General features: G+C 41.8%; 3 protein-coding genes across 6 annotated transcripts; 2 read left to right on the forward strand and 1 right to left on the reverse strand.

Annotated features, from left to right (window-relative positions):
* On the forward strand, positions 1-7683 carry LOC309715852 (transmembrane 4 L6 family member 19-like). The gene is made up of 9 exons (XM_082549288.1): positions 1-215; positions 616-681; positions 1636-1772; positions 1859-2045; positions 5306-5497; positions 5713-5778; positions 6632-6771; positions 6862-7082; positions 7187-7683. Exons 1-8 carry the CDS (start codon positions 39-41, stop codon positions 7052-7054), a joined length of 1158 nt encoding a protein of 385 aa, XP_082405414.1. The 5' UTR covers positions 1-38; the 3' UTR covers positions 7055-7082; positions 7187-7683.
* A 6747-nt stretch (positions 7684-14430) lies between these two features.
* On the forward strand, positions 14431-19291 carry LOC309715358 (uncharacterized protein). 3 transcript variants are annotated; one of them, XM_082548410.1, is made up of 6 exons: positions 14431-14556; positions 15277-16187; positions 16456-16552; positions 16926-17036; positions 17485-17651; positions 17984-19291. In XM_082548410.1, exons 2-6 carry the CDS (start codon positions 15310-15312, stop codon positions 18444-18446), a joined length of 1716 nt encoding a protein of 571 aa, XP_082404536.1. In that variant the 5' UTR covers positions 14431-14556; positions 15277-15309; the 3' UTR covers positions 18447-19291. The 3 variants fall into 3 exon arrangements, with proteins under 3 accessions (XP_082404536.1, XP_082404538.1, XP_082404537.1); XM_082548412.1 differs by lacking the exon at positions 15277-16187 and having other exon boundaries at positions 14451-14556; XM_082548411.1 differs by lacking the exons at positions 14431-14556; positions 15277-16187 and having other exon boundaries at positions 16271-16552.
* A 1129-nt stretch (positions 19292-20420) lies between these two features.
* LOC309715360 (uncharacterized protein) lies at positions 20421-25475 on the reverse strand. Of its 2 annotated transcripts, XM_082548414.1 has the most exons (14): positions 25254-25475; positions 24565-24590; positions 24177-24262; positions 23996-24028; positions 23810-23899; positions 23327-23398; positions 23130-23218; positions 22915-23017; positions 22544-22646; positions 22412-22464; positions 22222-22300; positions 21504-22000; positions 21111-21304; positions 20421-21002 (listed from the first exon to the last, which is right to left on the reverse strand). In XM_082548414.1, exons 2-14 carry the CDS (start codon positions 24569-24571, stop codon positions 20858-20860), a joined length of 1551 nt encoding a protein of 516 aa, XP_082404540.1. In that variant the 5' UTR covers positions 24572-24590; positions 25254-25475; the 3' UTR covers positions 20421-20857. The 2 variants fall into 2 exon arrangements, with proteins under 2 accessions (XP_082404540.1, XP_082404541.1); XM_082548415.1 differs by lacking the exon at positions 20421-21002 and having other exon boundaries at positions 21159-21304; positions 21535-22000.
* Positions 25476-26540: the final 1065 nt, after the last annotated feature.

Raw genomic sequence — 26540 nt, forward strand, 5'->3', positions numbered from 1 at the left:
GTCTTTAATCACAGTTGGTTAGTTTTCTCTGTGACAACATGTGTACTGGAAAATGCTCGCGTATCATTGCCTATACTCTGTACCCGATGGTGCTTCTGTCCATCATCTGCAACATCGTGCTGTTCTTCCCCGACCTCAGCACAGAGTATGTGAAAAAACAGCACATCACTGGAGAGGTCATGTACATGGGGGGACTCATTGGAGGAGGTTTATTGGTGAGTTTTCACTTCTCTTATGTGCTGGATTGTAAGGGTGGGAGCCAAGTCTTTACTTTTTTTATTATTATTATTATTATTATTATTACATCTAATAGATGGTCTGATAGATGGTGTAAACTATAAAATATATTGTAAAACCTCAATTTGAACAGACTATAAATGGTTTTACAGAATAGTTTACTCCAAGTACAGATTTTGTGCGTTGGTTAAAAGAAAAAAACAAAACAAAAACAAACAACAACCTGGAATTTGTTTAATCTAGAAGCTCTTCAAATCTTACTGAAAATTTGGTGCTATTTAAAGGCTTAGAGTGGCTGAACTTAACTTAAGTGCTGTTGAACTGGTTTCTTGTTGATGATGCATGCAGAGTAGTTTAACTCTGTGTGTACCACCACAGGTTTTCATGTCAGCACTTTCCATTCACTTGACTGGAGAGCACGGGTGCTGCGCAAATCGCTTAGGGGTGAGTAACTTTGAACACATTTCTGGTGACAGGTACGTCTCAGTAACTGGTAAAGGAATTGTAGTTAAATGACTACTTGCAAGATCAGGAAGAACTGCCAAAGTCTCTATATAAAGGATAAAAAGTGTCCTGTATTCACAAAACCTTAAAGGCCTTTAAGCAAAAACTGCAACAAACAAAACAACAACAACAGGGGACAGTTTTCAAGTACACATGGGGGCGCTATCAACATCATTGTGTTCGAAGAAAAATGATTGTACTACTTGGATTGTAACACTTGGATACTTGGAATTCAAAATTATCTGGAGGTGATAGCATCATGTGGTGCGACTGCTTTGCTATAAGATATACTGGTAGGATGGCAGTATGAGGAAGGACATTAAAGCAGATATATTCAGTTCACACGTAAGTGTTTATGGGTGTGCGACCAAGCGGAGAGACACTTCCAAAAAGAAGAAATATGTTTGGTGTTGTATCATTATTACGCAATATTTAAGTCCATGTGAGATAAGACAGCAAATTACCACAAATACTAACTCAATTCATTTCTTCTTCTTTTTTGCCAAACAATTTGCCAAATTAAACAATAAGCTTAACGAAAGATTTGCATCGAGAATAGAACAATGCAATGACAGTTAAGCAAAACAAAACACCATTATGACATGCACATGCATGCACAACTGTGAGTCTTGACTAGAAACTATTATCTTGTTTTAATAATAGAGGGTATGTTGGGACGTCAGTCTGTAGTTCGTGATAGGATAGGAGCTAGAAAGGACATTGGACAGTTATTTGGCTTTTCTTTCTTAAACTTATAAATAATAGTTTCACACAAATCTTAGAAGAACAGAGGTGAAATATTAAAAGCTGCTCAGAATTCACTGTTAATACCAAATATCTTAATCTGCAATAGAAATGTTTTTATGACCTGTCATTGTCATTTAACTCTGGCAGATGTTCCTATCTATTCTGTTTGCTGCACTGGGTGCGGCGGGTGCCGTTTACAGCTTCATCGCAGCATTTCTTGGCTTAACAAATGGCCCCCTCTGCAAATCTGAAACCGGTGATTGGCAGAGACCTTTCCAAAGCAGGTGACAAGCAGAAGCAGTTTTCCAAAGACACTTGTTAAAATCCTCAATAAGTTCTGGTTGCTCATAAACCTCTTTTCTTCACGCAGCAATATGACCTACCTGACTGACTATAAGTCGTGGGCGAAGTGCAGTGAGCCAAAGAATGTGGTGCTGTTCAATACTGCGCTGTTTATGACTCTGCTCATAGCCAGCTGCCTGCAGGGGTTGCTCTGTGCCATGCAGATAATCAATGGCCTTGCCGGCACTCTGTTTGGAACCTGTGACAAAAAAGAGGTGAGGTAAAAAGACCACACATTGATGTTTCACATAAGTTACACTCACCAGCGGCTCCCTCGTTTTATTGATGTTTGTTCTTTCAAATTACAGCATGCATAGGTTTCTGATCAGGAGGCTTTTGACTGTTTGCATTTACGCCACATCTGAAGAGGAGTCTAAAAGAAGTGTTCCTGCCTTCAGTACATCTGTAGTGTATGCTTGCTCTAAAAGTATTGTTGGGGTATTTTAATATGCTTGAGGCTGCTGTTACATATACACATTAGCGTCCGCTGTGAAACGAGTACAGTATTGCAAATAATTCACGCTAATCATAGAGTCAGATATTAATAAACTGCTTGAAAATAAATGCTTCTGGTCCACAGCTACACATTTGTCTTGTGTTTTGTCATTACAGTCACTAAAAAATATACTAATACAACTGCAGTGATATTTGAGAGTGCACCTCTTTGTTTCACTCCACACAAACTTTATTCTGTCTATCTATCCTGTATAAATGCGATTTCATATTCCAGATGCATTAACAAACTTCACGGTTTTTCTAAAAAGAATAATCAATCAAAATACAATCCACAGCACTCAAAACATTGCTGTGTGTGAGGAAGGTGAGGAAGGGAATTTCAGATTTCATGATAACCTTTATGGCAGCTGAGTAATCTTGCCTCACCCTAAGTGTTGCCCAGACACCAAACATGTTTTGTTCAGCATGAGTTTCTCTCTCGTTGTCAGTACAGTGCCTAGATAATATACTAATGTACTGATATATACTAATACATATGCCTTCGATTTGCTTGATGCCCAATATAACTGCAGAGACATTTAAGCCTAGAAATTACAAAAGTATACACACACACACACACACACACACACACACACACACACACACACACACACACACACACACACACACACACACATCGACACTGTTATTGCATGCTCAACACACAGCTTTGTTTTGCCGCTGTGTGCGGCAAAACAAAGCAATATATATATATATATATATATATATATATATATATATATATATATATGTATTATCGGTACACAGCGGCAAAACAAAGCTGTGTGTTGAGCATGCAATAACAGTGTCGATGTATGACATTGTTATCTTACACTGCTTTTTGAACATGTCTCTCACACTAAGAAGTGGTGGCTGTTATACATTCCAACAACAAAAGAAACTCACTCGTTTTGAATATGTGTAATTGACAAGAAAAGATAGATCACACATAGACTTTGGGGGCTCTTAAATAAATAAAAAAGTACAATAAAGAAAATAAAAAGACATGTCTGAATGCACCATCACACTGTTAGCAATCAAAGCTGAATCCATTGCTGAGGAAGGAGAATCTACAGAGCTTGACATACACAGAGATAAAGCGAAGACATTATATGGTTTCGACACGTTTAACAATTCGTAAAGTTGGTCTTGAGTAGCAATCAGACAATTCTATTCTGACGCTTGCCGCACTTTAGGATATGACCCTGCAAATTTCATCAGATCCAGGGGTTGGTGTCCTGGTCACCCTTTTACCCACTTGAGACTTCTCAGAGTTCTGGTCACACAAATGTTTCATCTTGACCTGCGGCTTTTTTAGGTTCTGTTTTGTCAACTGACCTGCCCTATAGTCTGCCGCAAACCATTAACACGGTCTATCAATTTCACAGGTGAGTCATCTGATAACCACTTATCCCACTGCTAAAGGTCCTCATACCTTTTGTCTGAAGATCATAAAAGTCATTAGGGCTTAACCCTGTATTCTCTAACAGACTTCTACACCCATCTGTCATTCAGAATAGCAGACTTAATGGGTAACCAATTTTCAGCCAAGACCCAATTTCCAGCCAAATCATTTCCCCAAATCACCTCTATGCCATGGATAGGTAAAGCAGACTGAACCCCAGTGAACCCCAACGTGGATATCATCCACAAGGCCACACAACAGCCTGGCTTTATTCAGTGGTGGGTTTTTTCTGTTAATAATAAAGACAATAAAAACAACTTACAATGGACAGAAGAATAAAAGAAAAAAACACCACTCATAGCAAAGAAACACAGACAAGTGGTCTAGTTATATTCAACACTCTGAGAATATTAAGCCATCTCTAAAAACCATTACTAAGCAAATATAGTTCAAAGAATAGGATCTCATCACAAATGACCAAACCTGAGACTAATGAAATCACAGACTTCCTCCAAAGGCAAGTCCAAAGAGACAACTAGCCAAATTTTTCTATGCAAGTGGAAGATGCAGAGCACTAAGTGAAACCTTACGAAGTGATACAAACAAGCGTTTACGTAACTTACTTCAAAAATCTTACAAGGTCAAGATTACTCTGCAGACGAGCCCCATTTGCCCTGCGTCTATCTTTTTCATGTAACTGGTGGTTAGAGCTGTCCCAAACTTAGAAGCAGAACACCTGAGCAGTTCAGACTCAGGTACACTGTAAAAAGCCCTGCCAGAATATCCCTTTTTCTGCTTCTCTCTTCTTTATGGATGCTCATTGACTGACATTTATTTATTTATTTTTTTGGCACATTCTCACTCTTTTTTTTTTTTTTTTACCTGATTTTTGTTTCTAAGAAAAATGAGAGCCACATATGAGGATATTCATTTAAAATTTCAATAGAATAGTAGCAGTATAACGTCCTCATAAGTGGATCTCAGGCCATGTAGAGCAAAATTGAGTATTTTGGTCTAAATAACCCAAAATGTGATGTGCACACACCAGGTCCTGGGAGGATAAGCCATTTTTGGTATCGTTAGCCTAAGTCTATGTGTGGGCTCCATATTTCTTGTCGCATACTCTGAGCTGGGTTCTGACATATAAACATGTGTCTCACACTAATCTAGTTGTGCATTCAAGCAATGTACAAGAAACTTGCTTGTATTTAATCCCAATAAGCATTTTGGAACTCTGATCATGCAGCTTATTTCTCAGCAGTGACATGCTCGGCACCAACATGTGTCAATAAGAGGACCAGTGTGTAGTTATAAAGTTGACCAAACAACGTCGTTATCTAATCATGCCAGCGAGTGAACAACACAAGGCTTGTGTCTCTATAATTCCACAGGGTGAGTCACACATCCTTCCGCAGCCTATCCCATATCTTTTCTGTCACTGGTTTTCACTACACCTCCCACATCCTAACCTCCCTCCCACTGGCTGCTTTTTCTTCCCCAGTCACATTTAAGTGGAGCCTCTTTCGACAAGCAAGAATCATCTGAGCTCAAACTTTGCTACCAAGTTAGTAACTTTCTCCATCTGCAGACATGTGCACTGGAAAATGTTCCCGTTTTATTGCTGTTGCTCTGTACCCACTAGTAGTCATATCTATCATCTGTAACATCGTGCTGTTCTTCCCTGATGGGGACGTCACTTATGCCAAAGACGGACATATTACCGAGGAGGTGAAATACATGGGGGGACTCATTGGAGGGGGTGTAATGGTGAGTGGTCTTTTTTTTATTTTTCAGTCTGTTGCAGAAATTAAACATTTTTATTCTGTATATTTGCAAGGTTGAAAAGTCAGAATGCACTTGGTGCGCACTGCTTCTCAAAACACGAATGAAGGCTCATGTTTGCATGTTTACAGAGTCTTTTAAATATTCCACTAATATCCGACTGAATATTATGTCCTATCACCTCCTTTGTCCTTCTACAGGTGTTGCTACCAGCATTGTACATTCATTTAACTGGTAAACAGGGTTGCTGTGGAAATCGCTGTGGGGTGAGTCAGACATGAGTACAATAAGATGTTGCAAGTGGTCGATTAGGGAGGCTTGATTAAGTTTAATGATTAATGCATCATATGCAATCTTCACTGAAAGGAGATTTGAACTCTGCAAATTGTCAGTAAATAGTTAAAAATAACATCAGTAAGATCAGTGGAAATACAAATAGCTATTGACCTGAAATGTTAAAGTATATGCCACAAGGTCACTCCAATGTGTGTCATACAAACTGGCCCAAAGTGATGATTATTTTATAAAAATTCCTTGTATAGTTCAATCTTTATTTTCTCCACTTTTGTACTGAGGCTAAATTCAAGTGAAGCCAAAAAAAGGAAGCCAAATTCGCTGCAATTTGCAAGCCACAACAGCATGTCTTTTTAGGTTCCTAATTTACTTAGATGTCATCCTAATTTAATTAGACATCATGTTGTTTGCAGAGTCTCCTTTCTTGATCTCGAGAGAATGTTTAAAGGTTGAAGACACAGGAAAAGGCTCACTGAAATGTTTTTGGACTTAGTGGTACAGAAATGCATTTTAATAAAAAACAAAACTTCAAACGTACAGCAATCCAGCGAAGGCCTTTTTGTTGATAGAGTTAAGCTATGATTACATTGTAAAAATTAAGCCTGCAACAGAAATAGAAAAAGTGACTTAACACAGTACCAGCAAACCTGTTTTTGTTATGTTTGGTTTAGCCTGTACTTAATTTTAAGGAGATCTGTAGTCTATGGGAAAACTAAACAGAGTGCTTGTCCCTCCCTAAATGTTTCATTTATCAACAGGGGGGGAGTTGTGTCTTTAAACTGTATCATGATTGCATTTGACCTTTATCATTTACTCTCTCTGCAGATGTTCTTATCAATTGCATTTGCTGCAGTGGGTGTTGCTGGAGGCCTGTACAGTTTAATTGTTGCAGCACTTGGTTTGCAGAATGGGCCTCTCTGCAAAACTGTACTGATCTGGACAACGCCTTTTAAAGAACTCACAGGGTAAAAAAAAAGCACAGGAGTGACTTCCTCAGGACACGTTTGATAGGTTTCTTAATTCTTAGTCATTTATAAATCTCCTGTCTTGCACAGTGACAACAACTACCTGAAGAACGATAAATTGTGGAGCTTATGCACAGAGCCCAAGAACATTGTGCAGTTTAACCTTGGACTGTTCGGCACTCTGCTGGCCACAAGCTGCCTGCAGGTGATCCTCTGTGCCATACAGATGATCAACGGGCTCTTCGGCTGTCTGTGTGGAACCTGCAACAAAGAAGTGCTTTGAAACTGAGTTCGCCTTAAAAGAATAATAGGTGAAAATAATTACATCTCAAATGATTTGCTTCTCAGATTTATATAGAGAGACTTAACTTCTCTTATCTGTATACTTATTATTTATTCATTCCTTAATCTACAGACACTGAGAGTTCCTGACAATTGATGGGCGCCCCCTGCTGGATGAATGAGGATAAACCTCTTGTCTACATCTGCATAAAACATTCTCTTTGATTTTTTACTATTTAAAAAAAAAGAAGAACTTTTTTGTATTTCATGCTTCACATATTGCAGAAAATTTTAATTTACTGTTGTGCAATCTTTTTTTAGTAATAATAAATCCACGACATTAGAAATGAGTTATGCTAATTAGATGGCCAGTTTTATATAATCTGGCTTGAAACATTGCAGCTAAAGTTTTACTATGTTTTTTTTTTAAAAATCTAAAAAGTATATCTTTTGAATAATTGTGTTTTACACCATTGATAGGTTTTAGTGGCTATTACTAATATTACATTAGTAGTGTACTATATTACTAATATCTTACTATAATTAATGTAATAACCTTCAGAGCAAAATAAAATACATGACAAATGTCTTTTTACTATTATAATAAATACCAGCCTTGATATACAAATATTTCAGTGTTATCTCAAATTGTTAGCCAGTCCTAGATAAAATGACACATAATCAGGCAGTTTTGGTTTCACTGACGTACATGAATAAATAAATAAAAAGGTTACACAAGAATTGAAAAAGATTAATGTTGGGGACTGGAGAATCACAGCAGAGAGTGGACACATAGCTGCCAATGATTCCATAATGAAAATATTAATTTAGTTGCTACACCAGGTTTTATGTAAGTTAAAATTAAATAGCATATGCCACTTTACTATTTTTACATAGTCTTTAACCTCCTAAGACCCGAACTCTTCCACGACATGCATTTTTAATTTCTCTTTGATATTTTGACTGATTGGGACCTGATGAATGTAAAAACAAAGAATTGCCAGATTTTTATTTTATTTATTTATTTTTTACCTATTTTTTGTTCCTAAGAAAAATGAGGATATTCGTTTAAAATTTCGATAGAACAGTAGCAGCATAATGTCCTCGTAAGTGGATATCAGGTCCTTGTAGAGCAAAATCGAGTATTTTGATCTAAATAACCCAAAATGTGATGTCCACATATGTGGACGCCAGGTCATAGGAGGTTAAGCAATGACCTACAAGTGGCGCATGTGAAGTGGATTGTTATGATTTTCAAACACCACCAGAGGGCGCTTTCATAAGAATTCTCCTCTCGAGGAGGGTAAGTAGACTAACATTTGAATTGCATTCATTTCAATTCAATTTTATTTATATAGCCCCAAATCATAACAACAGTCCCCTAATGGTTGTCATGACCACTAATCAACAACCATGACAAACTACACATTAATGATCAAGGAACTGATCTCACAGCCCATTGTTCTTTTAGTTAGCTAGTTTCAGTCATTGTACAAATGTACTGTTTATAAGATTGGGGAAACCTGCAGTCAGCTGAGACTGAAGAAGTCACTTGGATGAGTGACGAAACGTTTCTCCCACTGAACACGCTACATCCAGATGAACAGATTCAAATTTTGGAAGAAACTCCCACCAGAACCAGGTTCAGGGAAGGGCGGCCATCTGCTGTGACTGTCTGGGGTTGAGAAGAGGGAGAAAGGACAAAAGAAAGAGAAAGTCTATTTTCTCTATAAAGAATGTACAGTGTGGTTTATAATTGTAATGTGGACATCCATCCATCTTCATCCGCTTATCCGAGGTCGGGTCGCGGGGGTAGCAGCCTAAGCAAAGAGGTCCAGACCTCCCTCTCCCCAGCCACCTCCTCCAGCTTGTCCGGGGGAATACCAAGGCGTTCCCAGGCCAGCCGAGAGATATAATCTCTCCAGCGTGTCCTGGGTCTGCCCCGGGGCCTCCTCCCGGTGGGACATGCCTGGAACACCTCGCCCAGGAGGCGCCCAGGGGGCATCCTTGCCAGATGCCCGAACCACCTCAGCTGGCTCCTTTCGATGTGGAGCAGCAGCTGCTCTACTCTAAGCCCCTCCCGGATGGCCGAACTTCTCACCCTATCTCTAAGGGAGAGGCCAGCCACCCTTCGGAGGAAGCTCATTTCCGCCGCTTGTATCCGCGATCTCGTTCTTTCGGTCACTACCCACAGCTCGTGGCCATAGGTGAGGGTAGGGACGTAGATCGACCGGTAAATTGAGAGCTTCGCTTTTACGCTCAGCTCCCTCTTCACCACGACTGACCGGTGCAGCGTCCGCATTACTGCAGCCGCAGCCCCAATCCGTCTGTCGATCTCCAGCTCCCTTCTCCCATCACTCGCGAACAAGACCCCGAGATACTTGAACTCCTCCACTTGGGGCAGGAACTCATCCCCGACCCGGAGTGGGCACTCCACCCTTTTCCGGCTGAGAACCATGGCCTCAGATTTGGAGGTGCTGATCCTCATTCCCGCTGCGTTACACTCGGCTGCGAACCGCTCCAGTGCGAGCTGGAGGCCCTCACCCGATGAAGCCAACAGAACCACATCATCCGCAAAAATCAGAGATGAGATTCTGAGGCCACCAAAGCGAAAGCCCTCCGCCACTTGGCTGCGCCTAGAAATCCTGTCCATAAAAATTATGAACAGAACCGGAGACAAAGGGCAGCCTTGGCGGAGCCCATCACCCACCGGGAACGAGTCCGACTTATTGCCGGCAATGCGAACCAAGCTCTTGCAACGGTTGTATAGGGATTGAATGGCCCGTAGCAATGGGCCAGACACCCCATACTCGCGCAACACCTCCCACAGGACGCCCCGAGGGACACGGTCGAATGCCTTCTCCAGGTCCACAAAACACATGTAGACTGGTTGGGCAAACTCCCATGCACCCTCAAGTATCCTCGAGAGGACAAAGAGCTGGTCCAGTGTTCCGCGACCAGGACGAAAACCGCATTGTTCCTCCTGTATCCGAGGTTCGACTAGCGGACGAACCCTCCTCTCCAGCACCCTGGCATAGACTTTCCCGGGGAGGCTGAGGAGTGTGATCCCCCTGTAGTTGGAACACACCCTCCGGTCCCCCTTCTTGAAGATGGGGACCACCACCCCGGTCTGCCAGTCCACAGGTACTGCCCCTGATCTCCACGCAACATTGCAGAGACGTGTCAACCAAGACAGCCCTACAACGTCCAGAGCCTTCAGGAACTCGGGGCGGACCTCATCGACACCAGGGGCTCTGCCACCAAGGAGTTGTTTAACTGCCTCAGTGACCTCGCCCCCGGAAATTGGTGGGTCACACCCCTCATCCCCAGACTCTGCTTCCTCCCCGGAAGACGTGTCAGTGGGATTAAGGAGGTCCTCGAAGTATTCCTTCCACCGCCCGACAATTTTCTCAGTCGACGTCAACAGCGCTCCGCCAGCACTATACACAGTGCAGGTAGAGCACCGCTTTCCCCTCCTGAGACGCCTGACGGTTTGCCAGAATCTCTTCGAGGCAGTCCGAAAGTCTTTTTCCATGGCCTCTCCGAACTCCTCCCACACCCGAGTTTTTGCTTCAGCCACTGCCCGAGCCGCATTCCGCTTGGCCTGTCGATACCTGTCGGCTGCCTCCGGAGTCCCACAGGCTAACCAAGCCCGATAGGCCTCCTTCTTCAGCCTGGTGGCTCCCTTCACCTCTGGTGTCCACCATTTGGTTCGGGGATTACCACCACGGCAGGCACCAACCACCTTGCGGCCGCAGCTCAATGCAGCAGCTTCGGCAATGGAGACGCTGAACATGGTCCATTCGGACTCAATGTCCCCAGTCTCCCTCGGAATGCTGTTGAAGCTCTGCCGGAGGTGTGCGTTGAAGATCTCGCGGACTGGGGCCTCTGCTAGACGTTCCCAGCACACCCTCACTACGCGTTTAGGTGCACCAGGTCTGTCCAGCGTCCTCCCCCGCCACCTGATCCAACTCACCACCAGGTGGTGATCAGTTGACAGCTCAGCCCCTCTCTTTACTCGAGTGTCCAGAACATATGGTCGCAGGTCTGGTGATACGATTACAAAATCGATCATCGACCTACGGCCTAGAGCATCCTGGTGCCACGTGCACTTATGGACACTCTTATGTTCGAACAGGGTGTTCGTTATGGCCAAACTGTGATTAGCACAGAAGTCCAATAACAAAGCACCGCTCGGGTTCAGATCAGGGAGGCCGTTCCTCCCAATCACGCCCCTCCAGGTCTCGCTGTCGTTACCCACGTGAGCATTGAAGTCTCCCAGCAGGACAACAGAGTCTCCAGGTGGAGCACCTTCCAGCACCCCCCCCAGGGACTCTAAGAAGGCTGGGTACTCCGAACTGCCACTCGGCGCATAAGCGCAGATGACAGTCAGGACCCGTTCCCCGACCCTAAGGCGCAGGGAACAAACCCTCTCGTCCACCGGGAAAAACCCCAACGTACCGGCAGCAAGCCGAGGGGATATAAGAATACCCACCCCAGCCCGCCGCCTCTCACCAGGGGCAACTCCAGACTGAGACAGAGTCCAGCCCCTCTCCAGGAGACTGGTTCCAGAGCCCAGACAATGCGTAGAGGTGAGCCCAACTATATCTAGCCGGTACCTCTCAACCTCACGCACCAACTCAGGCTCCTTCCCCACCAGAGAGGTGACATTCCATGTCCCTATTGCCAGTCTTGGCAGCCGGGGGTCGGTCCGCCAGGGCCTCCGCTCCTGGCCGCCACCCGGCTCACAATGCACCTGACCCCTATGGCGCCTCCTGCGGGTGGTGGGCCTGCGGGAGGATGGGCCCATGTCTCCTCTTCGGGCTGTGCCCGGCCGGGCCCCATGGACTAAGGCCCGGCCACCAGACGCTCGCCCTCGGGCACCCTCCCCGGGCCTGGCTCCAGGGCGGGGCCCCGGTAACCCTATCCCGGGCAGGGTAAACTGTTCCCTCGATATTCTTTTCATGGGGGTCTTCTGAATCGCTCTTTGTCTGGTCCCTCACCCAGGACCAGTTTGCCATGGGAGACCCTACCAGGGGGCAAAAGCCCCCAGACAACATAGCCCCTGGGATCCCTGGGACACACAAACCCCTCCACCACGATAAGGTAGCGATTCAAGGAGGAGTGTAATGTGGACATGTTTAACCATAATGCACAGCCCCACATTGGATGAAAATCAAACACAATTCCCCTCCATGAATCGCCACCTTATCAAGGAGAGGTTTGTGCCCCCCAGTGATCCCAGGAGCGATGTTGTTCAGGGCAGTTTCCCCCTATTAGGGTTTCCCATGGGAGATTACCTGGCCCCTCACCTATGATCAAAGAGAAAATTGAATTAGAGAAAAATTAGAATCAGAATCAGAATCAGAATCAGAATACTTTATTGATCCCTGGGGGAAATTATTTTTTGTTACAGTGCTCCATTTTAAACCAACATTAAGACAAGACAGACAATACGCTAACTAAGAATAGTACAATATATACATATATATACATACATACATACATAAGTCACTTATAAATAAATATTTGGAAAAGAAACATGTGTAGTTGTAGCAGCAAACAGTGTGTTAAGTGGATGCGTTGTACAGGGAGATGGCCACAGGCAGGAATGATTTCCTGTGTCGTTCAGTGGTGCTTTTCGGTAATCTCAGTCTCTCACTGAACGAGCTCCTGTGACTGACCAACATGTCATGGAGTGGGTGGGAGGTGTTATCCAACATTGTCTTTATCTTGGACAGCATCCGCCTCTCCGACACCACCTTGAGGGAGTCCAGCTCCATCCCCACAACATTGCTGGCCTTACGGATCAGTTTATTAAGTCTGTTGGCATCTGCGACCCTCAGCCTGCTCCCCCAGCATGCAACAGCATAGAGGATCGCACTGGCCACCACAGACTCATAGAAAATCCTCAGCATTTTCTGGCAGATGTTGAAGGACCTCAGTCGCCTCAAAAAATAGAGACGACTCTGGCCCTTCCTGTAAAGTGCTGTGGTGTTTTTAGCCCAGTCCAGTTTATTGTCAATGTGTACTCCAAGGTATTTATAGTCCTCCACAATGTCAACACTGACCCCCTGGATTGAAACAGGGGTCAAGTGTTTCCTGGTCTTCCTGAAGTCCACGATCAGTTCCTTGGTCTTTGCCACGTTGAGCTGCAGATGATTCTGCTCACACCACGTGACAAAGGAGTCGACCACAGCCCGGTACTCTGTCTCATCATCCCTGCTGATGCATCCAACCACCGCAGAGTCATCAGAAAACTTCTGAAGATGGCAGGTCTCTGTGCAGTGGCTGAAGTCTGTGGTGTAGAGGGTGAAGAGGAAGGGGGAGAGGACAGTCCCCTGTGGTGCCCCTGTGTTGCTAATCACCTTGTCAGACACACACTGTGGGAGACGTACATATTGTGGTCTTCCTGTCAGGTAATCAACAATCCAGGACACCAGAGAAGCATCCACCTGCATCGCTGCTAACTTATCACCCAGGAGGGTCGGCCTGATGGTGTTGAAAGCACTGGAAAAGTCAAAAAACATGACCCTCACAGTGCTCGCCGGCTGGTCCAGATGGGTGTAGACACGATTGAGCAGGTAGATGATGGCGTCCTCTGTTCCGAGACGAGGCTGATAAGCGAACTGAAGGGGATCCAGATGTGGTCTTACTATGGGTCGCAGCTGGTCCAGGATGAGCCTTTCCAGGGTCTTCATGATGTGGGAGGTCAGTGCCACGGGCCTGTAATCCTGGGGGCCACTGGGACGAGGCGTCTTTGGTACAGGGACGAGGCATGATGTCTTCCACATCACCGGGACCCTCTGCAGACTCAGACTCAGCATAAACAGTTTATGAAAGACTCCACACAGCTGGGGGGCACAGGCCTTGAGGACAAGGGGACTCACTCCGTCTGGTCCAGCAGACTTGCCTGAGTGAAGTCTCCTCATTTGCATCTCAACCTGGTATTGAGTGAAGGTGATGGGTGGGGGAGGGGTGTCAGGAATCTCACAGGAGGCAACATGTGAAGAGAGAGGCTGGCACAGTGGTGTGGCTCTGGATTCCAGGCTGACTGCAGGTGAGGTTGTGGGGGTGGGAGCAGACACTGTGGTGTCGAATCTATTGAAAAACAGATTCAACTCGTCGGCTCTATTCTCACCTCCCTCAGCTCCCCTGCTGTTGGTTGGCCTGAATCCAGTGATGGTCTTCATGCCCCTCCACACCTCTCTCATGCTGTTCTGCTGGAGTTTCCACTCCAGCTTCCTCCTGCACATAGCGGGGGGTGAGGTGAATCAGGTGGACGATCTGATTTCCTCGTGTCAGCATTGTTCCCACATCATCATAATTAATGTTGTTCCAGGTTCAACATTGCAAGTGACCAATCACCTTCTTGTGACGTCATTCCTTTGCGACTTCGAAATACCCGCCTTCGAGTATTTCGAAATACAAGTGAAGAAGCGAAAAACCGCCACCTGTCCGCCGAATTTGAAGTCAATTTAGGATACTTTCCTTTAATAAACGGTAAGCATTATACATATGTTCCTCACTTGGCTTGCTGTTTGTTTGCTAGTGATAGGCTACTTGACAACAGCATTAGCTAACCAGTGTTCTCTAGACCAGCGTTCCCCAACTTTTTGGGTGTTTCGTGGCCCGGGGGTTGGGTCAGGCAAAATTGCAGTAGCTTCCCTGATCATTTTACAAACATAAGTGAAGAGAATCTGGACTAAAAGGCCTAGACTTATGGTTGTGTGCTGAATCTATGAATCAAACTATCACCTGGCAACATAATTAACTGGTCCATAGCTGTGAAACTGGACATGAGTTCTTGATTCTATGGAGATTAACAGTAATCCAGAAATTTACAAATTTGTCCTGGTACATCGCGTAAATGTTGTCCCAGGGACATCGCGTAAATGTTGTCCCTGGGACATCGCGTAAATGTTGTCCCTGGGACATCGTGTAGAAGTTGCCCTGGGACATCGTGTAAATGTTGTCCCTGGGACATCGTGTAGAAGTTGCCCTGGGACATCGTGTAGATGTTGTCCCTGGGACATCATGTTAAAGTTGCCAGAGACATACCATATGAAAGTTTAGCTTCTTTTAGCCCCTGTTTGTTTTATATATATATATATTTTTTTAATATTATATTTAATATTTACATTGTATTGCAAAAAACCCCAAAACAAGTTAAAATGAATTAATGAATATTGACTAATTAAACCTTCGTTATTTTTCCACCAGAAATGGACGACATAATTAGAAGAAGTGTTCTGAATGACGAAAAAAAAAAGAACTGGAAAAGACACACAACTTTGTGTGCATGTGTCACAATGCCAGGAGGACCCATTCAGTGTTGTGTTAGAAAAATTGAACTCATTAACCCTTCATGGACATTATAAATGTTTAAATGTTGCCTCAGGTAAAGACAGGAAAAGAGACTATTACAAATTCAACTGCATCAGAGCTGGGGGAAAAAATCGAAACAGCTACAGAGCAGTGGGCTGTAAGGCCTATGTTTCATTTAAAGTACTCAAATGTTGGAAAGACCACACAGTCATCGTGCAGCGTACATATGATAAGCATGATGGGCATGATCCTTCGGACCCAAAAGACGCACATTTCAACAATATTTCCAGTGATTTGAGGAGGAAGATTGAGGAACTGCTTTCCCTTGGAACTAAGCCAGCCATCATACTAACCGAATGTCATAAATGGGCCAAAGAACATGGACACAGAGATCTTCACAACAGAGAGCATTTTGTCACACCACGTGACATTGACAGTGTTAGAACCTGCATGATGAGGAAGAAGCACTTTAACTGTGGAGACAGTCAATGTGTACATACCTTACTTAATGGAAAACATCAAGAACATGTTCTCTTCTATCAACCATACACATCTGACCAAGAACTAATGATTGTTTTGCAGACACCTGTAATGAAATCAAACATGGAGAACTATGCAAAACAGTTAGTATTTGTTGACACCACGCACTGCGTTAACCAGTATTCATTTCCCTTATTCACACTTGTTGTAAGAGATGATCATGGGCATGGAGTCCCTGTGGCCTATGCTATTGTCAGCAACGAAAGTCAGAAAACCCTGGAAACTGTTCTTGGAATAGTTTGTGAGCATTTCCCAACTTCCCCGAGGTAAATAATACATTGACAGCTATTAATTTTGAAATAATTCCTTTTCAAAAAAGTTATAACATGCCAGAATCTAATGCTATAGCTGCAGCATTGGCTGCAAAAAACTTTCCTTTCCAGTTGTTAAAGTTATTCCTATAGGCTGTATGCAGTATTTTATATATCTACTTGTGAGTTGAAATGTTTAATTTGGCATTGAAGTGGTGCTTTGAGATAGCAAAAACATTTTCATACTGTTTAATCTCATTTAGTGTTTTCTTTTTTTCTGTAGAGCATTTATGGTTGACAAAGACTTTGCGGAAATAAATGCTTTGCAGAAGGTTTTTCCAGAGTCAGCTATCCTTCTATGCTGGTACCATGTCTTGCAGGTAAACCACATTGTTTTCTTTTCACGTTGTCTAAGATGCACCTGAAACACATTTTTACAACAGGGTCCTGTTGTTATGATTTGCCTCATTGTGATATTCACCTACTCAGGTTAATGAATATAAAGGGATAAAATGTTGAGTGACTATGTCCATCCATTTAAGACCACAGTGCACTCATCTTCTGGTGGCTGCTTCCCAAAGCTCTTTTTGACATTTAAAAATATGTTTGCCTGGTTGATTTCTGTAATGCACAGGTCCTCTTGTCCAGTGAGTGACAAAGTTATTTTTGGACGTCAGCTTTCTTTTATGCTTTTTGTACAGCTGCTCCTCTGTCTCTCTCTCCAGATTAACTTTTTTTCTCTTACATTCACAGGCTGTTAATCGATGGCTTTCAAAATCAGAGTCCGGGGTCCATGGGCTTTCTAACACCCAAAAGAGAAATGAAATCATTTCTTTCTTTTGTAAGCTGAAAGCTTGCACATCTGTAAGTGTAATTTGTCTATTTCACATTTTGATTTCTTGATTACACTAAGAGCATAATAACTTTCAGTTGCTAAAAAAAGTTACAGAGAGATACAAAATAGATTTTTGAAACAATTTCTAAAACTGGCTTCTTATCTTGCTTATCAAAACAAGTACTTAAGCTGTGCAGAACATCATTGTGTCACCCACTGTGCAGTAGAACTTGTGAGTGGGATTCTTTCACAGACAGATGCTGAAACCAAATATGCTTATAGGTTTAGTGTTCCTTCTTAGCCATTGTAAGGGAAGAAATAATTGCTTCTTAATACAAAAACACGACATATTATTAATAACTTAAAATTCTTAATGTTATTCAATAAAAGGAAAAGGGCTTCAATACATAATATTAAAGATTTCAATAGGTCTGTTAAATGGATTGAAATATATTCTGTTGCATCCAATTCTCTTAGGAGGACGACTTTAAAGCCACATCAGCAGAGTTCTGCCAGACATTTAAGCAATACCCTTTGGTGTGCCAGTATTTTCAGAAGCACTGGGAAGGCATTGGCCACATGTGGTGTGACTACGGCCGTCGGTTCAGTCACGCTCGTTCTGAAACAAACAATGTGATTGAAAGGTATGATTTATTATTTTGACCTCATTCAATTGTATTGCTGAAAAAAAGATATTATGCTTTAATCCAAGAGGCTAAACTGAGTAGGTTCGTCATGTCATTGCCAGAACAAGTTTTAGGCAAATCCTTTAAATTCTAGCAGCGTTTTTTATGTTATCACAACAAAAAACAGAGTAGGTGGATTTGCCTAAATCAGCTAAACCGGCACAGAGCATTCCTTTATAAAAGACGTGTGCAATAGGTTTTCCAATTTTTTAAAAAATAATACAGTCTTGATTAAAACTTTAAATTCCTTCAATTACAGTTACTAATCATTTCAAATAACTGTTTTTCAGATTTTTCCACCGCCTGAAATACCAGTTTTTATCTGGCTACAAGAATAGGCGTCTGGATGATCTGATTGAAGTGCTCCTAGGGAAGGCCGACGACTACTTCTCAGTCATAAAAACCCTGCAAGATGTGGGCCGCATGAAAAACAGGTTTGCTGACACCTTGTCTCAAGTTTCAGACTCTGCTTCAAGACTGATGGAAAGTGGTTGGGCTCTTAAAATTACAGTCAAGAACAGCCATGGAGTTAATGCATATCAAGTCCCATCTGAGTCAAGAGAAGACATGGTGTATGATGTCTGCCCTGTTGAGTCCTACTGCAACTGTACATATGGCTTACGAGGACTTCTTTGCAAGCATCTAGTGTTACTTGCAAAATTAGCAGAGGCTGACAATGACATCTATCCAAACATGGAAACAGACCTTGGCAAGAATTGCAGTGAAAGAAAGGCATTACTTTGTACACTGTGAGGACTTGAAAGTGATAAAAATGCCAAGTTTGTTTGGAAATCTGTGTTTTTTTGCATCGGCTGAAACACTTCAGTGCACTTGTTGTACGTTCTCTCACTATAACACATGTGCTTGCCTGAAGGTGGCTTGTAGCCATTTTAAACAAATGAAAAACTCTCTGAAAAGTCCTCTATCAACTTTGAATGACACTCCTGTAGTTGAAAGCACAGACAAAAAATGCACAGAAGATGCAGTTTGAAAACTAAATGCTGTTTTAGACACAGTTAAACAGTGGGCATTCATTCCAGAGGGTATTACTGCAATGATAGATGAACTGCATACAAATGTCTTAAAAACAAAACAAGTAGGCAAAAGTATATGCCAGTACGAAATAAAGATGACAGATAATGCACGCAAAATTAGGCCATTGTATTCTAGCAAGAAACGTTCGGCCAGCATCGACATTCCAACAGTCTGAAAATGAATGTGAACAGTCGATAACCACTGAAAGAGAGACATCCTCTGGAGAAAATGAAAACCTTTTGGAATACAAAACAAAAAAGAGAAGAGTTAAAGATAAGTATATGCACAAGTAGACTTTTGTGTGACATTTCAAAGGGACTGCATCCATTACTTCTGTTTATTGAAACCTAAAGCTGAATAGCTGTCTTAACTTTCTGCCAAGGAACAGATGAAAAGAAATTGTTTGGTCTCTCAAGCAGTTGTTATTTATGTGTGTTATTCATTACTTTGGCTTGGTTGCTGTTTTTGATACAAATTCATCTGTGCCCATTGTAATATTTTCATATGTTACTATTTTTATATTGCTATGCATTATAAATAAAGGATTACTTATTACTATTAAAGGTCTGCATTTGTAATTGTTGGTATTATTTATAAAATATGCGCTCTTAAGTTTTTTGCTCCATAAAACGATACCTGTCACTTTTTGGACATAGAGTATCAGCTGTTGAGAATCCTGGCTCATACAAAATAGAAGTAAAAGGTTTCAACATCCAGCCTTTTTATGATTAAATACAAAGTGTAATAACAGAGTTATTGGGGTGTGATTTTGTTAATAGTTAGTCTTAAGTATAAGTTTAATAGTAATGAGTAAGAAAATATAGCCAGAATAATGGAATGAGACTAACACCTGACCTCACACTGAGATTTGGTATGAAGTGGCATGTTTGTGCTAATGCTGACATTGGGGCTCAGAGTTCCTCTGTGTGTATATATTTGTGAACGTTAACTTGGCTAATGTCCAAGGGTTTGACTGCTTTCCTGTTGGATTGTATCACAAAGAACAGGGATAAGAGCACCAGTGGCCGTGCACACCCTCATCTCTCTCCTTCACCCAATCATTAGTGTTGGAAACCGGCATTAGCTCAGAGTAGATTAGACTTCAGTATAGTGCAAGTGATTTGATTTTATGATTATTTGATTCAGTTTTTTCTGTGTTCAAGCTCAATTACTTTAATAAAATATGTTGAATTCAAACAAATAAATAAACTGTGGACATTACCCTTTTAAACCTTTCTGAAACAAGACAGGTAAAAAACAGTGTATAAAAGTTTACATAGGTATAAATAGCTCTAACACTTTACTCCAGCCTGGCACACATGTGGACATCACATTTTGGGTTATTTAGACCAAAATACTAAATCTTGATCAACAAGTGCCTGATATACAGTTATGAGGACATTATACTGCAACTGTTCTATCGAAATTTCAAATTAATGTCCTCATATGTGGCTCTCATTTTTCTCAGAAACAAAAATTAGGTAAAAAAAACAAAACCTGGTAATTCTTTCTTTTTACATTCATCGGGTTCCAATCAGCCCAAATATCAAAGAGAAATTAAAAATGGATGCCATGGAAGATTTCGGGTCTTAGGGGGTTAAAATGACCAGACCCCTCCGGCCTGTTTTCCAGGCCACTAAATTAAACCCAGTCAATTACCAATTGAACAGAATAAAAACCTACGAGGTCCACTAATAGTCCAAAAGTCCAAATCTTTAATAGAAAAGACAGGCAGAACTCAAACAAACAATAATCCAAACGAGGAGCATATATACACACTGGAAAGTAAATAATTATAAGTTATTAAATCAGACTAATTAAATACAGTAAAACTAATAAGGGAAGACGAACACACGGGAAATAAAAATAACAGTGTAAACATACCAAAACTCAAAATAAAACAGGAAAGCTACTACAAACCGAGTGTGACACAATTACATTCATATTGAAACATATGTGATAATTTTCTTTGTAGCATTTTTAAGATATGTGTTAGAACAGTCATTATGCTGTTTGGATTAGGAACCAATCATTTTTGCCAAATAGTTAACACAAACTTAGAACAACAATGAACAATTTTCAAGATTCTGATTTACAGAACAAACAAAAGTCACAAAAGGTTTCATTATTTAAGAGACAAGATCAAGTTTTTCACACAGGAATGAAATGACAGAATCCAGTGCAGCGGGGCCAAAGGTGTGTGTCAGCAAACTGAAGGTTGAGGAATCAGTCAGCTCATGTTTAAGGTTGTGTTGGATTTTGAGAAGAGTCTGTCTGTTATTAGAAAGTAAGATTAACAATGTTACACCAATAACCCAAATACGGGGAAATGACAAATAATACCAAAAAAGATACAACTTTCATATTGTTTTACTAACTTACTTTGTCATATCAGCACTTGAATGGTCGATGCCTTTACAGACCATGTCTGTTGTGACATCGCAGGCCAATCTTCCGGCAAACCCGAGGGCTAGCTCCCCAGCCTCCTCTTCACTCAGAACACTAAACACTGTTACTTTAGTTTTGGCCTTCTTAGGCCTGTCAAGAATCATTGCGGGCAGTTTGGCTTTACGGCCCTAAAAAAGAAAAAGTGCAAACACCAAAAGAGCAGAGAGAGACACACACACGCGCACAAAGTTAAATGCTTTTGTTTACATGGTGTAATTGTGTATATGTTGCAGCAAATGCACAATTTCCAGCCACATTGTCACTTCATTGATACGAGTAACCTGGATTTATTTCAGGTGACATCAAAATCACGAAATGTATACCTACCCCAATCAAACCTCTGAAAACATGAACTGACATGTTCTCTGCGTTGATTCTGCGCTTGATCTCGTCTTCTGTTATTGTGTAGGTTTTCTTTTTTGAGCTTGGTACAGATAAGCGACCATGCACTCTGTAAACTGTACTAGTTCCTTCTGAATCAGTTTGGAATTCTGTATCTGCATCGATCCTGTCAACATCATCAGCAGCAGCATTATCTGTACTCAGACTTGTGCCGTATACTTCTGCTTCTTTTTCGTTGTCTTCAGTCTGTGTACCTTCATCTCTTTCAGTCTGTGTACCTTCATCTCTGACTGTCAGTCTTCCTATCTCACTGTTACTTGTCGATTTGCTGGAGATGTTCTCTCCCTTAGGAACTTTTCCTTTGTCATTCGCTGCCTGATGCTTTCCCTGATGACATTCTTCACTGGCTACTTCTATTGCTCCTCCTGTATAGCCACCCACTATGCTGCACAACTCCTTTCCCTCTGCTGTGCTGCACTGTGCTGTTACATAAAGAAGAATGATATAAACAGCACTATATCAATTTAATTGTGAAGAGAAATCCCCACAATACGACACAGTTATGTCTAAAATAGTTTTGTGTAAAAACTGGATCTTGAAACGTCCACTTTAATTACACAGTCCTGGTGTGCAAAGGCAAAATTACGAAAAAAAATTTCACTTTAAACATTTTTGGACATTGTTTAGTTATATTGTGACTTACTCTCACAGAAGATACAGATGCCACAAACAGACTTTGAACAACGCATGTGCTTGTATGCACCACATTTCTGGCACTGCACCTGTGAATTAAAAAAAAGAAAAAAAAGAAGAAGAAATAAACAAACAAAAAACAAATGAACAAAGTCCATTAAATAAACAATCTATATGGCTAAGGACATGTCATAGTGTACCCGGTCTTTGGCTGCAATCACACACCAGCACTGACTGCACTTCCTAGTTCGATCTGCAAAATATAATTTGTTTAAGTACAAGTTACATTTTCCAATGTTAGAGAAAAAGAAGGCAGCTAATTTTATCTTTACCTATTGAGGAAAATAAGTAGTGGCAAAGTCGGGACCTGAGCTTTGTGATTTCAGTGTTGTACTCCTCCACTTGTGTTTTACCGTCAATGAGAGATTGGGCAAACTAATAATTGACGAAGAAGAAGAAAAAAAAAAAAAAGAACAAAAAGAATTAGATTAACAAAGAAATGTTTGTTTGTTTTTAACCCCCCCACCCCACCCCCCGAGAAAAAAAACAAAAAACAGAGCAACCAAAGCAAAGCATTACTGCTGAAATGGTTCAATCTACAAAAAAAATTGAGATTTTACCATCCTGCCTCTAAGGCTTTAAAAACCGAATAGGCAAAAATGTAAACATTACTTATATAGGTTAAAGCTATAGTTTTCAGTACCATTATGACATGCACTCCACATGAGTTCCCATCCTGTTGATGTGGGTGGCTCACATGTGACAAGGTCCACTCTCCAGCGCAGCCTCTTGCTGAAGCAAATGAGCTGAGAGATCGCAGTTATTACAAATAAAAAGCATATAGAGAAATCAATAACCACGTTCGGTAATGATTTCAATTAAATTAAATATGTTATGTTAAATATGTTAATTAATTACCTCCAGTTTTTCAACACCGCACTTTTTCTGACCTCCGACTCGCCAAATGAATTCATATAGACTATGGTCCTCTTGGGTATATCACAAAACTGTTTTGTAAAAAGATGGATATGGTAGGCTTGGGCCTTGAGCTTTCCTAATGAGGGACACTGAAAAGTATCATGCACTAGAGAGAGTGCAAAATCTGTGCAACTTACAAACAAGGTCCAGTGGCTGCCGTTTTCCAGACAGGCTCCAATCAATTTCTCATACATCTGAAAGATGTTTTTCTGGAAATAAAAAGAATGTGACAAGTATGTTTTTCTGTCAAGAATGACACTGCAAAACTGCGAAAGCTTGTCAGGTGAGACTTGTGATTAATTCTGCAGATACACAAACATATAGAAAGTGTCATTTTTGGTTTACATTAATTAATTTCTATAGTGTGTACAAAACAAATCAAGACCACAGACTCAACACGCACCACTCAATTTTTGGTGTTCTTTATCAGTTGGCCAAGACAGAAATGTTTTAATCTGTGTGCATTGCTTTTGAACAAGTCTTTACACAGAAAAGGTTTCAGAAAGGTATTTTTCAGGTTCTTCTGACAAGGCTTCAATTTTGGAAAATGCTGTTTGTTTATAGTGGCAACTTATAAACCCTTTGTGATAAGAACATAGTTACCACAGTCCAAGTCATACCTTCAAAAAGTATGCACTTTGTGCTCTTGTGGACCCATCCAAAATTTTTCCAGTGATTTGGCTTGGTATTGGATAAATGTGAGGGAAATTCTATAAAAATAACATAAATACACCTATGTTTTCAAATACATTACAAAAAACGTAAACATGCTATGTCATTATGATCAAGCAAGCTTTTCAACATACCTCACACTGCAAATAGATTAGGCCATCTATTACCTTATAAAACAAATAAATAAATACATATAAATAAAAACAGAACTAAGGAATACGATTCATTAAGTAAATTGTACAATAAAGTGTATTTAAAGCAGAATTTAACATTAGTTTTATGACAACATAAAAGGATTTTTATGTCAAGAGGTACCTCATCTGAAATGTTAGTCTGGTCAAACAGGGATTTCAAACTTGAAATACCAATAGAGTTTGGTCCAGCTACTCCCACAAGGTAATCTGTGAGAAAGCATATGCTGTAGTCAACAGATATCATTTTCTTTTTGCATGCTGCAACCATCATCCATTTCAGTCTTCTAGGAGCTTTGTCTGGTTGTAGTTCTTTTTTCTCCTCCTCATCTATTAATTAAATTGTTTTCTGACCTTCCTAACTGTTTCCGACCTGTCTTCCCAATGTGATGTTTAAGCAATATATGTATGGTCAGAAGGGGATGAAATTTTCATTGCAGTTGTACGTGTAACATTGCATGTGATAATAAAAGGCTTGATTGGTTGATTATTCAACATGAGTTGACATTTACCTGACATTGTGAAGGAGTCACAGTTTCTGTAAGGGTGTAAGAACATAACATGTGGATTTGTTACACTTCTTTTTCACAAGTTAATAACAATCAATAATTTTCATTCCATTATTTACAAGCTATCACACGATGTCCCAGGGACAACATCTACACGATGTCCCAGGGACAACATTTACACGATGTCCCAGGGACAACATTTACACGATGTCCCAGGGACAACATTTACACGATGTCCCAGGGACAACATCTACACGATGTCCCAGGGACAACATTTACACAATGTCCCAGGGACAACATTTACGCGATGTCCCTGGGACAACATTTACGCGATGTACCAGGACAAATTTGTAAATTTCTGGATTACTGTTAATCTCCATAGAATCAAGAACTCATGTCCAGTTTCACAGCTATGGACCAGTTAATTATGTTTCCAGGTGATAGTTTGATTCATAGATTCAGCACACAACCATAAGTCTAGGCCTTTTAGTCCAGATTCTCTTCACTTATGTTTGTAAAATGATCAGGGAAGCTACTGCAATTTTGCCTGACCCAACCCCCGGGCCACGAAACACCCAAAAAGTTGGGGAACGCTGGTCTAGAGAACACTGGTTAGCTAATGCTGTTGTCAAGTAGCCTATCGCTAGCAAACAAACAGCAAGCCAAGTGAGGAACATATGTATAATGCTTACCGTTTATTAAAGGAAAGTATCCTAAATTGACTTCAAATTCGGCGGACAGGCGGCGGTTTTTCGCTTCTTCACTTGTATTTCGAAATACTCGAAGGCGGGTATTTCGAAGTCGCAAAGGAATGACGTCACAAGAAGGTGATTGGTCACTTGCAATGTTGAACCTGGAACAACATTAATTATGATGATGTGGGAACAATGCTGACACGAGGAAATCAGATCGTCCTGAATGAGGTTATGATCTGACCTACCAAGTGGGGGGAGGGAGGAGGAGCTGTATGCATCCTTGACGTTAGCATACAGTAAGTCTAAAGTTTTCTCTCCCCTGGTGGGACAGTCCACATATTGTTTGAATGTTGGTAGTGTATTGTCCAGTGATACATGGTTGAAGTCACCCGAGATCACAATAAAGGCACTCGGGTGCTGAGTCTGTAGCCGAGCTATGGCAGAGTGGATAGTGTCACATGCAGCTGTGGGGTTAGCAGAGGGGGGAACATAAACAGCCACCAAGATGACGTGAGAGAATTCCCTGGGTAAATAATACGGCCTGAGTCCAACAGCACACAGTTCAGTGTCCGGGCAACAAATCCTTTCTTTGATTGTTATGTTGGCAGGGTTACACCACCGGTTGTTAACTAAAACAGCAAGCCCACCTCCTTTACGCTTACCGCTAGCGATGCTGTCCCTGTCCGCCCGAACAGTGTGGAAGCCTTCCACGGAAGCATTCTCATCGGGAATGACCTGGTGCAGCCATGATTCGGTGAAACACATCAGGCTACACTCTCGGTATTCCCTCTGACTCCGTACCAGTGCTGAGAGCTCGTCGATTTTACTTGCCAACGATCGCACATTTCCCATCACGATAGACGGCAGACACGGTTTAAACCTCCTCCTCGCTTCGAGCCTCCGCTGTCTCACCGTCACCTTTTTTCTTCTCTTCTGTCCTTGACCTCTGCATCCCCGATGTGTTTTCCTCCAATTAGCACCTCCAAGTCCGAGACCGTGGTTCTCAGCCAGAAGAGAGTGGAGTGCCCACTCTGGGTCAGGGACCAGCTACTGGCCCAAGTGGAGGAGTTAGGAATCCCAGGGTGTTGTTCACAAGTGAACACAAGAATGACAGATGGATCGGGGCGGCGTTTACAGTGAGGAGAATGCTGTACTGATCTGTGTCCCCCTGGTTGAGAGGAGGTGGCTGTGGTGAGGGACGCCTGGACTTCTCTGCTGAAACTGCTGCCCCAGAGACCAAAACCCATATAAGTGACAGAAAATGGATGGATGACAAACACAACG

The sequence above is a fragment of the Aulonocara stuartgranti genome (assembly GCF_965226115.1).
Source record: "Aulonocara stuartgranti genome assembly, chromosome: 10".
In the NCBI taxonomy this organism is placed as follows: domain Eukaryota; kingdom Metazoa; phylum Chordata; class Actinopteri; order Cichliformes; family Cichlidae; genus Aulonocara; species Aulonocara stuartgranti.